Raw genomic sequence first — 19627 nt, 5'->3', positions numbered from 1 at the left:
ATTGGAAAGATACAATATTATTGTCAACTAATCTATAATTTGCACTCTTCACAAACACAAAAGTAGATGAATATACATGTAAAGTGAAGATTAACAGCACCCTGCAGTTTTATTTTTAAAAAGAATGAAACTATATGTATTAACACACAAAAGAATCCTAATTAAAATTATAAACATATATGTACTTAATATTCAAGGTTCCATATTGGAATTTTGTTAATCATATTTGCAAGATTTAAAATAAGAAAACTTTAATGAATCACTTCTTTAGTTGGGTAATAGAAACATGTAGTATTCTTAGGCACGAATAGTCTTAATTTCTTTTTAGGGCAGTAAAGCCCAAACTTGATCCATATTGAATATTTCTTTTTTTTTTTTTTTTTTTTTTTTATTGAAGGGTAGTTGACACACAGTATTACATTACATTAGTTTCAGGTGTACAACACAGTGATTCAACATTTATATACATGATAATTCTAAGTACCAGCTATCACCATACCAAGTTGTTACAATATTTTGACTATATTCCTTATGCTATACATTACATCCCGGTTGCTTATTTATTTTACAATTGGAAGTGTGTACTTTTTCTTGGTTGTTGTTCTTAGGGCATCTCTCATATTTATTGATCAAATGGTTGTTAACAACAATAAAATTCTGTATAGGGGAGTCAGTGCTCAATGCACAATGATTAATCCACCCCAAGCCTAATTTTCGTCAGTCTCCAATCTTCTGAAGCATAACGAACAAGTTCTTACATGGAGAACAAATTCTTACATAGTGAATAAGTTACATGGTGAACAGTACAAGGGCAGTCATCACAGAAACTTTTGGTTTTGCTCATGCATTATGAACTATAAACAGTCAGTTCAAATATGAATACACATTTGATTTTTATACTTGATTTATATGTGGATACCACATTTCTCTCTTTATTATTTTTAATAAGATGCTGAAGTGGTAGGTAGATACAACATAAAGGTAGAAAACATAGTTTAGTGTTGTAAGAGAGCAAATGTAGATGATCAGGTGTGTGCCTGTAGACTATGTGTTAATCCAAGCTAGACAAGGGCAATAAAACATCCACATATGCAGAAGATTTCTCTCAGAACAGGGGGGGTGAGGTTCTAAGCCTCACCTCTGTTGATCCCCAATTTCTCACCTGATGGCCCCCCTGCGACTGTGCCTGTCTTAGGTTGTTCCTCCCTTGAGGAATCTTACCCGTCTCTGGCTAACCAGTCATCTTCCGGGGCCATACAGGGAAATGTGAAGTTGGTAAGTGAGAGAGAAGCCTTATTGTTTGAAATGGTTAGCTTTTTATTTCTTTGCATATTTATGCCCTGTGGCTTCTATGCCCAGTATTTGTCTTGAGGTATCTTTACCACTTGGAGGAGTTATGATACTCGGTAAATTTGATATGAGGCACGAATTCTATTTAAGAATTCGTTGTAATTAGGAAGGAAGAAGAAAAGCTATAGAAGTAGCAGGCGGGAGAAAACATGGGAAGATTGATTATTTCTTTGACATATCTTCTTGTAGAGTAACTTCAGCATGTATATATTTTAAGCTACTACTTAAATTGCGCACACACATTAACATAATAGGAGTATAGTTACATAACCAAAGCATACCTGTAATTACCAGCCATCTCCAGTGAAACCAAGAAAACCAGTTAGGCACCCTAGGCATTTGTGAAAACTTATCAATGATATGATGGTTATTATCTAACTGAATTTGAATAGTTTGAGAAAAATCAGACAAATTAAAACAACCCATTCCTGGGCACTGTCACATCCCATATGTTCTTTTAACAGTAAATAGTCTGTAGTTGTAAGATTTTGGAGCGCTACAATTTGCACTTCTCCTAATTCTTGGTTGAGTTCCAACAGTATAGATCCAGTCAAATTTGTTGTTTTACTGTATGCACAGGCCAGCTCAGATATCTCCTTCCTCATTCCCATGGCAAGTCCAGGAGCTGGTGGGATGAGTGCATCTACAGCTGTAGCGGTGCGTGGATCTTTGTTGGGGTTTTTTGATGATCATCTTCTGGCATGAGTCTTCCCGAGAGTGCTGATGTTGGAAGTTCTCTTTCATATCGTTTCTTAGTTCATTTTCGGGGTAGCCAAATTAGGCTTTGATCCTCTGTATAAACACAAACAGACCCTTTGCCTACACTTTTATATGTCCTTTATATCATTGTGTAGAACTCATTAGAGGTCACCACATAGGAACTGCATTTTTTTTTTTAATCATTAATCTACACTTACATGACGAATACTTTGTTTACTAGGCTCTCCCCTATACCAGGTCCCCCCTATATACTCCTTTACAGTCACTGTCCATCAGCGTAGCAACCTGTTGTAGAATCACTACTTGTCTTCTCTGTGTTGTACAGCCCTCCCCTTTCTCCCACCCCGCTATGGATGCTAATCTTAATACCCCCCTACTTCTCCCCCCCTTATCCCTCCCTACCCACCCATCCTCCCCAGTCCCTTTCCCTTTGGTACCTGTTAGTACATTCTTGAGTTCTGTGATTCTGCTGCTGTTTTGTTCCTTCAGTTTTTCCTTTGTTCTTATATTCCACAGATGAGTGAAATCATTTGGTATTTCTCTTTCTCTGCTTGGCTTGTTTCACTGAGCAAAATACCCTCCAGCTCCATCCATGTTGCTGCAAATGGTTGGATTTGCCCTTTTCTTATGGCTGAGTAGTATTCCATTGTGTATATGTACCACATCTTCTTTATCCATTCATCTATCGATGGACATTTAGGTTGCTTCCAATTCTTGGCTATTGTAAATAGTGATGCGATAAACATAGGGGTGCACTGATCTTTCTCATACTTGATTGCTGCATTCTTAGGGTAAATTCCTAGGAGTGCAATTCCTGGGTCAAATGGTAAGTCTGTTTTGAGCATTTTGATGTACCTCCATACTGCTTTCCACAATGGTTGAACAAGTTTACATTCCCACCAGCAGTGTAGGAGGGTTCCCCTTTCTCCACAGCCTCGCCAACATTTGTTGTTGTTTGTCTTTTGGATGGCAGCCATCCTTACTGGTGTGAGGTGATACCTCATTGTAGTTTTAATTTGCATTTCTCTGATAATTAGCGATGTGGAGCATCTTTTCATGTGTCTGTTGGCCATCTGTATTTCTTTTTTGGAGAACCGTCTGTTCAGTTCCTTTGCCCATTTTTTAATTGGGTTATTTGTTTTTTGTTTGTTGAGGCGTGTGAGCTCTTTATATATTCTGGATGTCAAGCCTTTATCGGATGTGTCATTTTCAAAGATATTCTCCCATACTGTAGGGTTTCTTTTTGTTCTATTCATGGTGTCTTTTGCTGTACAGAAGCTTTTCAGCTTAATATAGTCCCACTTGTTCATTTTTGCTGTTGTTTTCCTTGCCCGGGGAGATATGTTCAAGAAGAGGTCACTCATGTTTATGTCTAAGAGGTTTGTGCCTATGTTTTCTTCCAAGAGTTTAATGGTTTCATGACTTACATTCAGGTCTTTGATCCATTTTGAGTTTACTTTTGTATATGGGGTTAGACGATGGTCCAGTTTCATTCTCCTACATGTAGCTGTCCAGTTTTGCCAGCACCATCTGTTGAAGAGACTGTCATTTCGCCATTGTATGTCCATGGCTCCTTTATCAAATATTAATTGACCATATATGTCTGAGTTAATGTCTGGATTCTCTAGTCTGTTCCATTGGTCTGTGGCTCTGTTCTTGTGCCAGTACCAAATTGTCTTGATTACTATGGCTTTATAATAGAGCTTGAAGTTGGGGAGTGAGATCCCCCCTACTTTATTCTTCTTTCTCAGGATTGCTTTGGCTATTCGGGGTCTTTGGTGGTTCCATATGAATTTTTGAATTATTTGATCCAGTTCATTGAAGAATGTTGCTGGTAGTTTCATAGGGATTGCATCAAATCTGTATATTGCTTTGGGCAGGATGGCCATTTTGACGATATTAATTCTTCCTAGCCATGAGCATGGGATGCGTTTCCATCTGTTAGTGTCCCCTTTAATTTCTTTTAAGAGTGACTTGTAGTTTTCAGAATATAAGTCTTTCACTTCTTTGGTTAGGTTTATTCCTAGGTATTTTATTTTTTTTGATGCAATTGTGAATGGAGTTGTTTTCCTGATTTCTCTTTCTGTTGGTTCATTGTTGGTATATAGGAAAGCCACAGATTTCTGTGTGTTGATTTTGTATCCTGCAACTTTGCTGTATTCCGATATCAGTTCTAGTAGTTCTGGGGTGGAGTCTTTAGGGTTTTTTATGTACAGTATCATGTCATCTGCAAATAGTGACAGTTTGACTTCTTCTTTGCCAATCTGGATTCCTTGTATTTTTTTGTTTTGTCTGATTGCCGTGGCTAGGACCTCTAGTACAATGTTAAATAACAGTGGGGAGAGTGGGCATCCCTGTCTAGTTCCCGATCTCAGCGGAAATGCTTTCAGCTTCTCGCTATTCAATATAATGTTGGCTGTGGGTTTTTCATAGATGGCCTTTATTATGTTGAGGTACTTGCCCTCTATTCCCATTTTGCTGAGAGTTTTTATCATGAATGGATGTTTAACTTTGTCAAATGCTTTTTCAGCGTCTATGGAGATGATCATGTGGTTTTTGTCTTTCTTTTTGTTGATGTGGTGGATGATATTGATGGACTTTCGAATGTTGTTCCATCCTTGCATCCCTGGGATGAATCCCACTTGGTCATGGTGTACGATGGTTTTGATGTATTTTTGAATTCGGTTTGCTAAAATTTTGTTGAGTATTTTTGCATCTACGTTCATCAGGGATATTGGTCTATAGTTTTCTTTTTTGGTGGTGTCTTTGCCTGGTTTTGGTATTAGGGTGATGTTAGCTTCATAGAATGAGTTTGGGAGTATCCCCTCCTCTTCTATTTCTTGGAAAACTTTAAGGAGAATGGGTATTATGTCTTCCCTGTATGTCTGATAAAATTCCGAGGTAAATCCATCTGGCCCGGGGGTTTTGTTCTTTGGTAGTTTTTTGATTACCGCTTCAATTTCGTTGCTGGTAATTGGTCTGTTTAGATTTTCTGTTTCTTTTTGGGTCAGTCTTGGAAGGTTGTATTTTTCTAGGAAGTTGTCCATTTCTCCTAGGTTTCCCAGCTTGTTAGCATATAGGTTTTCATAGTAGTCTCTAATAATCCTTTGTATTTCTGCGGGATCTGTTGTGATTTTTCCTTTCTCATTTCTGATACTGTTGATTTGTGTTGACTCTCTTTTCCTCTTAATAAGTCTGGCTAGAGGCTTATCTATTTTGTTTATTTTCTCGAAGAACCAGCTCTTGGTTTCATTGATTTTTGCTATTGTTTTATTCTTCTCAATTTTATTTATTTCTTCTCTGATCTTTATTATGTCCCTCCTTCTGCTGACCTTAGGCCTCATTTGTTCTTCTTTTTCCAATTTTGATAGTTGTGACATTAGACCGTTCATTTGGGATTGCTCTTCCTTTTTTAAATATGCTTGGAGTGCTATATACTTTCCTCTTAAGACTGCTTTTGCTGCGTCCCACAGAAGTTGGGGCTTAGTGTTGTTGTTGTCATTTGTTTCCATATATTGCTGGATCTCCATTTTGATTTGGTCATTGATCCATTGATTATTTAGGAGCGTGTTGTTTAGCCTCCATGTGTTTGTGAGCCTTTTTGCTTTCTTTGAACAGTTTATTTCTAGTTTAATGCCTTTGTGGTCTGAAAAGTTGGTTGGTAGGATTTCAATCTTTTGGAATTTACTGAGGCTCTTTTTGTGTCCTAGTATGTGGTCTATTCTGGAGAATGTTCCATGTGCACTTGAGAAGAACGTGTATCCTGTTGCTTTTGGATGTAGAGTTCTGTAGATGTCTATTAGGTCCATCTGTTCTAGTGTGTTGTTCAGTGCCTCTGTGTCCTTACTTATTTTCTGTCTGGTGGATCTGTCCTTTGGAGTGAGTGGTGTGTTGAAGTCTCCTAGAATGAATGCATTGCATTCTATTTCCTCCTTTAGTTCTGTTAATATTTGTTTCAGGTATGTTGGTGCTCCTGTATTGGGTGCATATATATTTATAATGGTTATATCCTCTTGATGGACTGAGCCCTTTATCATTATGTAATGTCCTTCTTTGTCTTTTGTTACTTTCTTTATTTTGAAGTCTGTTTTGTCTGATACCAGAATTGCAACACCTGCTTTCTTCTCTCTGTTGTTTGCTTGAAATATCTTTTTCCATCCCTTGACTTTAAGTCTGTGCGCGTCTTTGGGTTTGAGGTGAGTCTCTTGTAAGCAGCATATGGATGGATCTTGCTTTTTTATCCATTCTATTACTCTGTGTCTTTTGATTGGTGCATTCAGTCCATTTACATTTAGGGTGATTATTGAAAGGTATGAATTTATTGCCATTGCAGGCTTTAAGTTTGTGGTTACCAAAGGTTTAGGGTTAGCTTCTTTACTGTCTTACTGTCTAACTTAACTCGCTTGTTGAGCTATTATAAACACAATCTGATGATTCTTTATTTCTCTCCCTTCTTATTCCTCCTCCTCCCTTCTTCATATGTTGGGTGTTTTGTTGTGTGCTCTTTTTAGGAGTGCTCCCATCTAGAGCAGTCCCTGTAGGATGCCCTGTAGAGGTGGTTTGTGGGAGGCAAATTCCCTCAACTTTTGCTTGTCTGGGAATTGTTTAATCCCTCCTTCATATTTAAATGATATTCGTGCTGGATACAGTAGTCTTGGTTGGAGGCCCTTCTGTTTCATTGCATTAAGTATATCATGCCATTCTCTTCTGGCCTGTAGGGTTTCTGTTGAGAAGTCTGATGATAGCCTGATGGGTTTTCCTTTGTAGGTAACCTTTTTTTTCTCTCTGGCTGCTTGTAATACTTTGTCCTTGTCTTTGATCTTTGCCATTTTAATTATTATGTGTCTTGGTGTTGCCCTCCTTGGATCCCTTGTCATGGGAGTTCTGTGTACCTCTGTGGTCTGAGAGGCCATTTCTTCCCCTAGTTTGGGGAAATTTTCAGCAATTATTTCTTCAAAGACATTTTCTATCCCCTTTTCTCTCTCTACTTCTTCTGGAATGCCTATGATTCTTATATTATTTCTTTTATATTGATCACTCAGCTCTCTTAAAGTTCTTTCATTCCTGGAGATCCTTTTATCTCTCTCTGCATCAGCTTCTCTGCGTTCCTGTTCTCTGTTTTCTAGTCCATTAATGGTCTCTTGCATCTCGTCCATTCTGTTTTGAAGTCCTTCCAGAGCTTGTTTTATTTCTGAATTCTCCTTCCTTAGTTCTTGCATATTTCTCTGCAAGTCCATCAGCATGGTTATGACTTTTGTTTTGAATTCTTTTTCAGGTAGACTGGCTAAATCTATCTCCCCAGATTCCTTCTCAGGGGAAGATGTAGCAGATGCCGAAGCTGTCTGGGTTAGTCTTGTCTGAATCATATTTTTTTGCCTTTTCATGTTGACAGGTGCTATTGACTGTCAGCTGGGAGGGCCAAAATTTTCACTTACTACTGGCCTTTCTTTACTGGGGCAACTGCGACCCCTAGTGGCTTGTGTTGGGTAATTGCGTGTAGAGTGGGTCTTTGTGTCTTGCCTGGCCGGGAGAGAGAAATTTCCCTTTCTGTGGGCGGAATTTGTCTCAGGCTGCTTCTCTGCTTTCGCAGCGCCCGGTGGGGTGATGGATGGGGGGGCTGCTTGACTGTTTGCCTCCGTGAGGGGTCTCAGAGCTGTTGCCCAGGGGGTTAGTGCACCCGGTTTTCCCTGTAATTTCCAGCTGCTGTACTGTGACCTGGGTTGTTTCCGTCAAGCTGTTAAGTCCCTGTCCCTTTAAGACTTTCAAAAAGCCCCCGCTTTTCTTTGTCACAGGGGCATCAGCTTCAGCACCCGCTCTGAGGTCTTACCCCCTGTTCTCCCAGTATCCAGGGCCCCCTGGGCATATACTGTGTCTGCGCTCTGGCCCGGATGGCTGGGGCTGGGTGTTCGGCAGTCCTGGGCTCCGTCTCCCTCCCGCTCTGCCTATTGTTCTCCCGCCGGGAGCTGGGGGGAGGGGCGCTCGGGTCCCGCCGGGCCGGGGCTTGTATCTTACCCCTTTCACCAGTCGCTGGGTTCTCGCTGGTGTAGCTGCAGTCTGGCCACTGTCCTGCGTCTTCTGGTCTCTCTTTTAGGGCTAGTTGTGTTTGTTGTATTTTCAAAAGTATATATGTTTTTGGGAGGAGATTCCCACTGTCCTACTCACGCCGCCATGTTGGCTCCGCCCCCCTCTGAATATTTCTTAAAGACTTTTTTTATAGTCATGTTAGCACCCTTATTTAACATTTGTTTTCTTTAACTGAACTTGTTCTTTTCTTTCTTTTTACCTAAATACCAACTCTAGTATCTTCTCAATGGTATCTATAAAATCATGGGTATAATTGTTTAGTGACAGTTTAATGATGCATATTTAATATATAAATTTTTATCTATGAAAAATGTGCATCTACATACCACTTAATATAACAGACCTTATAACCAATGTTCTAGGAGATAATTCTATATTTCACACTGACATATTCTTACGATGTTAAATATAATCATAAGGTTATAATCATAAAGTTGTCAATTACATATTATTACAAAATTGAGAACTGAAGATACCTCTTCCATCCACAGTGATTCCCACTCCACTGCTACAAAGACCATGGAATTCAGCTGTAAGGTAAAAACAGAGAAATGAAAAACCCTAAACTGTATCTGTTTCACACACACATTATTTACAAAAGCCTAAAATGATCATTAGGAAGAACCACATGCAATAATTTTTAAAATAGAAAAATTACCATTTTCTAGCATGTACTTTAAAGAATTTCAAAATCACAGACATGCATAATAAGTAAAAATCACTTGGGATTATCACCCTGAATACTGTTAATATACTGATAAGTAGTATAAATATTTTCTACATATAGAAAATCTAAAAAACCTAAATTGTCTTATACAGATTGCTTTTTAACGTTTTTTTCTCTTTCAATAATGAAAGAATAATAGACACCACTCATGGAATGGCTCTAACCACGTGCCTGGTATTGTTACGGCATTTTATATCTAATCATTATTTACATCTAATAATTTATTTAATCCTCCCAATACCACTAACCAGATATACTGTTATTTTCCCTCTTTTACACCTGAGAAAATTGGCACACAGGTGTGAAGTCATTTGCCCAGGTCCCAGAAGCTGTGAGCGGGGAGCAGGTGTGGGCTCACTGTGCTCCACGACAGACATTTCATGCTATCATCTCATTGAATAGACTAGTGAGTATTTTCTTCTCAGGTATATGGATGTAGCACCTTTATTCTGTCAATCTCTTAATGATGAAATTAGGTTTGTCCAACTCTCAGCAATTACAGTAAGTAATAAGTTCAGGTATGTCACCAAGTTAACCTCTTAGAAATAAGACTGCTCAAAATTTATGCTCTCTTTGAGGCTTCTGATGTTTCTCCTTCTTCTCCCTGTGTGGCCCAGGTTACTCTTGTGTCAACAGAATGAAAGTTTCCAGTTTGTATACCTTCCCAGACACTGGGAAAATCAGTCATCTATGCTTCACCAATCTCGTGAGCAAAACTGACATTTTAATTCCCTTTTTATTTTAGAAAGACCGGGCATCTTTTTATATGGTACTCCACCATTTGCATTTCCACTTTGTGAAATCTTTGTGTACACTGCCCTTTTTTCCAGTTTTCCTTATTGATTCATGTAAACTTCTTATAAATTAAGGAAAAGATTTTTTCCCATTTATATGTGTATTTCAGTCCTTGGTGTCTGCTTTGAGAATCGTTTACCATTAAAAGATGACAACACAGTTTATACATTCTAGGAGAAAATTACTTTGTAAGCTGTGATGTAGGGACCTAATATTTTTTTTCCAACATTTATCAACACTATCCATTATTTAGCTCAATTTTTCCTCACTGGTCTACAAGCAGTCTTTATCATAGCCTACACATTTATATTCACATCTGCTTCTAGATTCATTTTGCTCGCTTATTGATCTTTCTATCTAGTCATGTTATCAATTTTTGTACTTCTTGCATAGAACGCATAATTGACTGAAGTATGTTTTTGGGCAATATTTCCTTTGTTAACTCTTCTTTGTAAAAAAAAAAAGTCACCTTCAGCAGTTCTTCTAGAGAAATTGTAATTTTGTTGCTCAGGTCTGAAAAATCCATTTTGGATTTTTAATGGAGTTGCAAGCCATTTCCTTTGCCTGAGCGCATGTCTTCCATCTTCTACCTGGAAAGTTCTTGTTTCTTTTTTTTAAGATCAAACTAAACAAGCCCCACTCTGCGATGTCTCTCCTGGCTTCCCTGAGCAAATAACTGCTCCTTGCTTTGTGCTCATCTAGCTCTTTTTGTCCCTTTTTTTAAAGACACTTATCAAACTAAACTGTAATTTATATGTTTAACCTGTCTATGTTCTCAACTATTTCCAACCTTAAAGAAAAAAAAAAAAAGAGATTGTGTTTATTTTTGCATCCCTATTGTACTTATAATACTCAACACAGGTTTCATCAAAAATATGAATGAATGAGAGCCATACAATAGTCCAAGAATTAAACCATGTAATGTGCCCATATTTATGATAAAATTAAAAAAGGAATTTATTATTTTCTGGAACTCCTGATAGACTGCAACTTAAGACCATTCTGTGTTGAGATTTTATTTTTAAGCAAGTAAAATCACATTCCCATGAATTTATCATAACCTTAAAAGGGATAAATAAATTTTATGCTATTTATCTTCACAATGACATCACAGATTAAGGGCACTGAGGTTAACACATTCATGTAAAAAAATCTGTTGTAACAATCATAACTGAATCAGCAAATAAAATTTTCCATTTGCAGTGTGTTCTCTCTGATGAGAGAGGATAGGTAAATATAAACCAAATCTGCTTATTATATGCCTCACATACCAACACGGATTTGGATTTATTTTCTTCAGTTGAAAATAATGACAATGTACTGCAGAGCTGATGGAGTCTTTGGCCAAATATCTAAAAATTACATTTACAGGTTCTTTGCCATCAGAAGGTGGCAAGGACAGCTACCTGAATTTTTTGCAGGGCATGGCTGACACGGCTCTCCAAAACCATAGTCCGGATTGGCACAGCAGCATTCAGACTTGGTCACCGCGCCTGGGAAAGGACGGACACACACTCCCTTCTTGATGCCACCATAGCACGTACTGCGCATGTGAGTATCTAAAGGAGACACAAGAACAGGGATTTAGGGGATGACAGAGACAAAGAGGCATCAAAACTAAAGGCTTCTTTTAACCTAAGTGGCCACCAGATGGGAAGCTTCTAGAGGGTATCTGTTACTCTTTTGCTTTGTATCTTTAGCATTTAATAGTGCCGGGAAATCAACACGTTTGTTGAGTGAGGCGGGCATCCCAACAACTCTCTTTTTTCCCCTCCAAGAAGTCTGTTGTGCCATGTGAGCACCATGATCCCACTTACCTGCACAGACCTTTCTTTGAGCCAGGTACAATCCCAGTTATAAATGTCACTTTGAGCTCTAATCAGTGGTGGTACTGTATGCAAAACGACACTTTGTTATTTCTATTTCAGGATTGTTCATGAACAAATGAAGTGCAGTGGAGTTAAACTACCTGGAGATGACATGCTTACTTCAACTTTCTGAGTTAGGAGGTCTTTTTTTTCAACCTGTGGGTTACAGTTGTGGCTACCTTTTAATCTCAGACTCTCAATAAATCCAGTTATAAAAATAAGGACTACCACTATGCACCGCTGGCATTGTGCTGGCTGCTTTACAGGCATTAGCTCACTGCACATTCAGGTCAACAACTCCATAGCAAAGTAAGCATTACCCACAGTTTACAGATGAACAAGGGCAGTTCTGAGGAACTGTGGAGTAGCTTGAAGCCCTGGAAGGTTCTGTCTGAGCCAGGATTCAGATTCAGGCTTGTGTGACCTCCAAAGCTCTTCCTCCAATATGTCATGCTAAGTACTTAGGAAGACTATTCTGCTTCATGCTCTCACTCTAAACTCTCATAAAATATGCTACAACTTTATGAGACAGTAAACTATAAAGAGTCACATCATCAGATGAGCCAGAGAAGCAGTATAGCTTTTAAGCAATATACTGACGTGGTAATTCCATCAAAGAGATAACCCTTATTATAAATAATTTTATCTGCTTGTTAGGCAAAGTGAGTTACCTATTGATTTTGTGATATTTCTCATTAAAACAATGAGCTGTTTGGCTGCATTAAAAATGAGATGTGTGTATGCATCCCACATGGAAGAAGGCCATGAGACTGAGCACAGCAGCCCTGAGGAGAGGGCATGCTTCCCTTTTTCTGTCCACTGTGGCCCAGTTTGGTAGAGTCAGCTCTGAGTTACACACAGGTTTAGGATGACGCAAAGATGAATATGCCCAGATACAACATTGCTTGTGATTTCTAATATGACTTCTGTGAGGTCTTAGGATGGCACCAATTATCTCAGAAGGCATCAGAAAGTGGTCTAAGTTATTTCTCTTTTCATGTTGAGAACATAAGCCATGCACAATCTTCTAGAAGCAAGTTGATAAAAAGCCTCTGGTGTTCACTGGAAGAGGGAGACACATTGCATCAACTGTTTGATGACACAGATTAACTAAACGGTCAGGCATTTATGACTTGCATCTCATCAGAGCCTTTTGAAAGGTGCTAGTTGGGCTTTCTCTTTTATTTTTAAGCTGCTTTATTGAGATATAATTCACACACCATATAATTCACCCACTGAAAGTGTACAATTGAATATTTTTAGCATATTCACAGACAGGTACAACTGTCACTAACAGTTGATTTTAGAACATTTCATCACCTCAAAAATGCCTTCAGCTATTATTCCCTTCTCCCACCACCCCCACCCTTTCTGTTCTAAGCAATTGCCTATCTGCTTTGTCTCTACGGACACAGCCTGTTGCGGATATTTTATACAAAAGGAGTCGTACACTATGTGGTCTTCTGTGAGTGGCTTCTTTCACTTGGTGTAACATTTTCAAGGTTCATCCATGCTTTTGCATGTGACCGTCGTTCATCTCTTTCGATGGCTGAATGTGACTCCATTGTATGGAGATATCTCCGTCCCTTTTTCAAAGATCATTTGGACACAGGGACTGTTGTAGAATGTTTGTTGTAGAACGTTTCACTTACCAACACACACCCTTCCATCCACACCCACAGCCAGGCCTGGGGGACAGTCACAGCGGAAGGACCCTTCGTTGTTGATGCAATGGCCATTCATGCAGATTCCTGGGGTCTGGCACTCATCGATGTCTGCCCAGAGGGGAACACAAGCCGGCCATGCAATTTGATTCTGGGTAAATTTCAACTTACTTAGTTTACTTGCTACCCTCCCTGTACACTACAACCCTTTGTTTTAAATTTTATAATTGGAGGAAGAGCATGTAACTGTGACAACAAATCTTGTATTTAAAGGCAAGTCTTTCAAGCAGATTTTCAGAAAGACTGAATAAAGTTGCCTTGCTCACCTATTAGGAAAAAAAATCCTCATCTTTCATTATTCATATGGCAATCCTGTTTAATATTAAATAATATTCAATTCAAATCAGTTAAGTGGAACCAATTCTTAGAATTAAGTATTCTTTAATACTATCCTCCCCTTTCTTGAAGAGTCAAGAAGCTACTGTTTTAATTCAGAAATGCAAGAATCAGTCTTGATTTTTCTCTCTCTACTGTTCTTGGAATTTCACTGAAATTACATGGATTGATTATGAGTATTATTTGGTATTCAGATAAGTTTGTGCATCTGAAGGCAGAAAACATTCATGAGTTAATTTGGTCTAAAAGCAGAAAACTGAAAAAAAGAAAAACAACTAAAATGTTTGTTTCTAAGTAGTAACTGCATAATCCGTTCCATCTTAATAAATTCCAATTGTGAGTATAAATATAATATAGTCATTTATTTCTACGAGCATATTTTTTTGCTTACTAAAGCTATCACTAGAGCCTGGCCTTCAAAATGGCTTCAGAAACAGAACATCTGATAGGAATACTCAAATTATTTCTTCATTAAATAAATGTCAGATTTATAGATAATGATAAAGTCACAAATGATCTGTAGATTAGCTTACAGAAAAAGATGTAATGCAAAACCAGTGATGAAAAACAGTGGAAGACTCCTGTTCTGAGAACACATAAAAATGAAAACCTTCCAAGACTTTTGCTTCTTTTTTTATTGGGCAAAAAGAGAGAAATTATTTCTACATTGTCTCTCCCCTATTTGCTAGAACCCATCTGTCATTCCCTTGATTTTTCCTCTACCATTATTATTTTTTGTAAAGCTATTTCTGTTCCCTAGACCACAATGTGTGTTTTTCTAGGAAGCTTTAGACACCTGCCTTACTGAATTACTTAGAGAAGTGAATAATATGAAATCCACATGAAGAAACTATAGCAATTCTTGCATGATTCAGTCAAATAAAAAAAGATTTCAATCATGGTTTCAATCATGGTTACTTTCTATCACAAAGCCATACATACCAGTACAGTAACGACCATTTGGAGCCAATACAAATCCTGGTTTGCAGATGCACTTGAAGCTCCCATCTTCATTAATGCACATCCCATTCAGACACATGTTGGTAGTTGTACATTCATCGTGATCTGCAGAAAGACAGAGAGTGACTTACACCACTGGCCTTGAGAGAACCAGTTCCCGCTCCTTCCACAAACAATCTCCAGCCATATTCTACTACATAAAGGAGCTATGTGCTTGTGTGTGTTTTTTTTTTTCCTAATATCAATGCCAACTGAGTGAGACCAAATAGTATGGAGTATGTGAAGAGCCTTAGTATAAAAAACAAAAAGGAGAAGGATTCAGTAAATTTTGTTTTTTAGATGCTATTAAAACTACAAGATTAGTGTTTGATTTTGATTACCATAAAAGGTTAATATGATTCAGGGGGTGTTTCTTTTGTACAAGAGAATATAGCAATGACAGACCTCACTGGAAGTGAAATGATCTGGCTTTTTATTAGGGGGTGAAATGTCACGTGTTGCTGTGCAGATAAACTATTTCTGTGGAGTATTGGCATCTATTGTATTGCTGGACATCACCAAGACCATAAATTTAGAGACTTGATTATCACATATGTCAAGCATTTTTATATTCCCCCAGACTGAGGGTGGAGGGAGCCTGTTCTGTCTCACTGGTGTCATAACCCCAACATGTGAAATACAGTAGGCACTAATGATGACTTTAAAAAAACCCTGGTACTTACAATTAAACATACACCACACAGGAAATTTGCAGCAGTAAATCATCCATTGTTATAATGTTTCCAAAAAAATCTGTCCTTTCACTTTAAAAGTCTTAAGTTAAATGCATTTCTATTCCACCTAAGTCATCTGAAACAGTTCTCACGTACGTGTTGTGCAAGCTCTCATGGTAATCGTATATATGGTTCTAAATAAAAATGTATATCCTTTAAAAATCTTTTGCAAGGGAGCAGGCAATTTCCATACCAACACAGTTTTTTCCATCTGTAGTTAATTCAAAGCCAGCATTGCAAATGCACTGGAAACTTCCATCTGTGTTCACACATCGACCGTTTTTACAAAGAACTCCATTCTGGATGCATTCATCAATATCTGGGACAATAAAGAAATGCCAAATATTATTCTTTTACAATAATTTTTGATTAAAAACAGTAAGTTAATCAATGTAACTGTAAATCTATAGTCTATTTTTACCTGTCAAACACAAGATCATTTTGCTTCATTAGCAAAATCTCCACCTCTCCCAATTTTTCTCTTGGATAGACAGGGATAAGCAATTTTATGGCCAATTTTATATTAGCTGAAGAGAGCAAGAGAAAAAGGAAATAGGGTGCGCAGTGGACTTAGGAGAGGGTGGGTAGGGTAGCCAGAGTTACCGATGCCGCTGTTTTTGACATAGCAGCTGAAGACAGTAAAAGTCAGAGCACGGAGGTGAGGAAGACTAAAGGAGTACAGACTGGCCACACTAAGAGCTGACATGTTAGGAAAAAAACTGTTGGAATAAGCTGATTGGAGTAATTACCAATGGATGGACAGGACATGAAAAGAAGACAAGCAGAGTCACCTGCTGACTGAATTCTGAGACAAACAAGCAGTGAGGTAGAGGGTCTGGACACCCGTGGTGGGTGGGGCAATGAAACTGAGTGAAGACCAGGCAGGATTTGGTGTTCGAGTACGTGTGAGGTTCAAAGAAAACAGAAGTCAAAGCGACTATAGATCTTAAGTTCTGTTGATCAGGGAGCAGTAATGCCACCGCTGCTACTTAGAGAAAGGAAGCTATGATCTTGGGAAGAGGAGAAAGTGATTTTCTGTGAAGCCAGCTGTCACATATATGGGTTACATATGCAAATACTATTTATGTTTAAAGGAGCACTTCTGAAGGTAGTGTGAACTACAACTGCAATAATGTAACAGCACTTGACTTCATTCCATGTCTCATTTTAATCGATTTACTTTTAACCTCAGCAGCCTGGGTCCCTGTATCTCATGGAACATTTTCCCACGTGAAAGCAAACTGCCTTACCAATGCAGGCTTGCTTGGTAGGGGTCCTCTGGAATCCGGCATGGCATTTACAATAATAGGATCCAGGTGTGTTAACACAATCGCCATTAGTGCAGGGATTTGATGTGCATTCATCAACATCTGTGAGTGGCAAGAGAAACCATTATAGACTTCATTCCATTTCTAGAAATGTTTGTTTAAAGTACATTTAGGCCTCCCAAATTTGAGAGAAGGCCAGTCAGTGGTAATAGTCTAAATAGCAGAGTATTTATAAATGAATGAAAATTCCTGCCTTCAAATAGAGGCGTCTGGAGATTTACAAAAGTATTGCCTATTGAGGAGCACAAAGGAATCTGCTTTAATCAAGAAATAATGATTTTTCAGTCTGAGTAATGCACAATGCTTAAAAGCATGGACTCTGGACAGACAGCCAGGACTTCCAATAGGTGTAACACTGTGTACAGAGATCTGGGTGAGTTAATAGCCTCTCTGAGGCTTAGTAGAGTATTAGAAGATCAATAAAGGATTTTTGAAGACTAACATTTATATTACATGCTGCCACTTCTCTTAGTGTTAAAGACATTGCTGGATTGTAGAATTTCTTTGTTATTACTTTTTGTGCTTACCTATATGTGCATTGAGGCTTGGATAATAATTTGAAGTAACAAATGAGGGTGGGGTAGAAAATAAAACAGCCTATTATTTTCGGTAGCTTCAGGTTTCTTCAGGACCTTAAACTTGGCACAGGGATGCTTTGATATAACTGAATTTTATGCAAATACTAATCTTAATTTTGATCCTAAATGCGAGAAGCATCACTGCTTTTGATTCAAGTTCTCCTAAGGCTTAATTAAATGCAAACCCATCAAAGGATTCAGGGATTGCACAACCCTGAATACCATGGAGCAGTTAGTTAAACCCCAGAGAAATCCCGTGTGCCAGTGTTAGAGAAAGTTTCTCTCATTTTCTCTAGGCAATTCCCCTAAACATGATACTGAATGTTGGCAAATTGAAAACCTGGCTGGCTGGTGAGGGCATGTTGATTTGCCTTGTCACATACGTGTAGAAGCCATTAACATCTACAGTTTCAGCTAATTTGGAGAGCACAACCATAAAATCAATTCACGTGTTTGTCATTTTAATAAATAGATTATTCCTTTCACAAATGTTCTTGCAAGAGGAACTATAATCTAGCAAACTCACCAACCTCATTCATATAAACACTCACAGCAAATAAAATCAACAACAAAGAATAACAGGATCAAATGCTTTTTCAATGCATCCAAAGATGCTTTCAGCCCATTAAGAGTCACTTACATTTAAACTTTTGGTTGATAACATCAATTCTAGTGAGCCAAGGAATGAAGCGAAGTGAGAAAAGGGAGCATTTAGAGCCTTAGCAAGCATCTCAAGTATAATTAAGGGACATTCCAATACTACATATCACCTTCAGTTTGCAGTACCGAAGATCTCTTAAATTCTCTGTGTGTACCTGATATGAAATGTAACAAATAAACTGTCTTGTAGATGTTATAGAGGCCTCATTGTACAGCTCTGTTCTAGCAACAAACATGAGACCATGCATCAAACCCCCTTAGGTTGGGTAAACTTTCTGGGAAGCTGGGTCACTTTTCAGGACCTTTTCCTTCCCCCTCCGTGTGAACCTGTTCCCAAGGCTCCTTGTTGCTAAGACAGCTCCGCTACTTACTTTGCCATTACAGCTGTAATTCGTTTGTCCCTTAGCCCATGTGGGATTACACCAAGGGACCAGTTTATAGAGGAGATATACTAGTTCGTTTATTTATTTCTTCTTTGGAAGTGAAAACAATTACCAAAAACTATTAGTGCCTTTACAGTCCAAGACTTTAACACCCCATTTGTTTTCCAGGATTATCCTAAGATTTTAAAGTTTAGACTACAGGCATACCTTGGTGATATTTCAGGTTTGGTTTCAGACCACCAGAATAAAGCAAGTATCACAATAAAGAGAATCAAATGAGTTTTTTAGGCTTCCCGGTGCATATAAGAGTTAGTTTCTGGTACAATGTAGTCTGTTAAGTGGGTAACAGCATTATGTTTAAAAAACAATACACATACCTTAGTTAAAAAATACTTAATTGCTTAAAAATGCTAACCATCATCTGAGCTTTCATCAATCGGTCATCTTGCTGGTGGAGGGTCTTGCCTTGGTGCTGATGGCTGCTGACTGATCAGGGTGGTGGTCACTGAAGGCTGGGTGGGGTGGCAATTTCTTAAAATAAGACAACAGGGAGGTTTGCCACAGCGATGCACACTTCCCTTCAGGAGGTTTCATTGTAGCATGCGATGCTGTTCAATTGCATTAGACCCACAGGAGAACTTCCGTCAGAATTGGAGTCGATCTTCTCACATCCTACCACTGCTTCATCAACTAAGTTTATGTCATATTCTAAATCCTCTGTTGTCATCCCAACTGTCTTCATAGCATCTCCACTAGCAGATTCCATATCAAGAAACCACTTTTCTTTGCTCGTCCATGAGAAGCAACTCCTCATCTGTTCAAGTTTAATCACATTGCTGCAATTGCACACAGCTTCAGGCTCCACTTTTAATTCTAGTTCTCTTGCTGTTCCCACCACACCTGCAGTGACTGCCTCACTGAAGTCTTGAACCCCCCAAAGTCATCCATGAGGACTGGAATCAACTTCTTCCAAACTCCTGTTAATACTGATAGTTTGACCCCTTCCCATGAATAATGAATGCTCATAATGGCATCTAGAACGGTGAGTCCTTTCCATAAAGTCTACCACTACCTATGACACCTATAGTCTTACGGAATCTCTCTCTTCAATAGAAGACTTAAAAGTCGACATGACTCTTTGACCCATGGGCTGCAGAATGGATGTTGTGTTAGCAGGCATGAAAACACCTTTCATCCCATCGTCCATCTCCATCAGAGCTATTGTGTGACCAAGTACATTGTCAGTGAGTTGTTATGTTTTGAAAGGAAACTTTTTTCTGAGTAGTAGGTTTCAATGGTGGGCTTAAAATGTTCCATAAACCATGCTGTAAATATTGTAAA

General features: G+C 38.5%; 1 protein-coding gene across 1 annotated transcript in view; it reads right to left on the bottom strand.

Moving 5' to 3' along the window:
- Positions 1-19627, bottom strand: part of FBN2 (fibrillin 2) — a 237357-nt gene that overhangs the window by 100627 nt on the left and 117103 nt on the right. The window contains exons 12-17 of the mRNA XM_036903223.2: positions 16588-16707; positions 15531-15656; positions 14547-14669; positions 13197-13319; positions 11083-11235; positions 8631-8684 (exon numbers count right to left, since the gene is read on the bottom strand). Coding sequence (XP_036759118.2) covers positions 8631-8684; positions 11083-11235; positions 13197-13319; positions 14547-14669; positions 15531-15656; positions 16588-16707 — 699 coding nt within the window. The remainder of the gene's footprint in view (positions 1-8630; positions 8685-11082; positions 11236-13196; positions 13320-14546; positions 14670-15530; positions 15657-16587; positions 16708-19627) is intronic.

The sequence above is a fragment of the Manis pentadactyla genome, chromosome 13 (assembly GCF_030020395.1).
Source record: "Manis pentadactyla isolate mManPen7 chromosome 13, mManPen7.hap1, whole genome shotgun sequence".
Lineage (NCBI taxonomy): Eukaryota > Metazoa > Chordata > Mammalia > Pholidota > Manidae > Manis > Manis pentadactyla.
The sequence above is the reverse complement of the archived record's forward strand: the minus strand, read 5'-3'. Positions and strand labels throughout refer to the sequence as shown.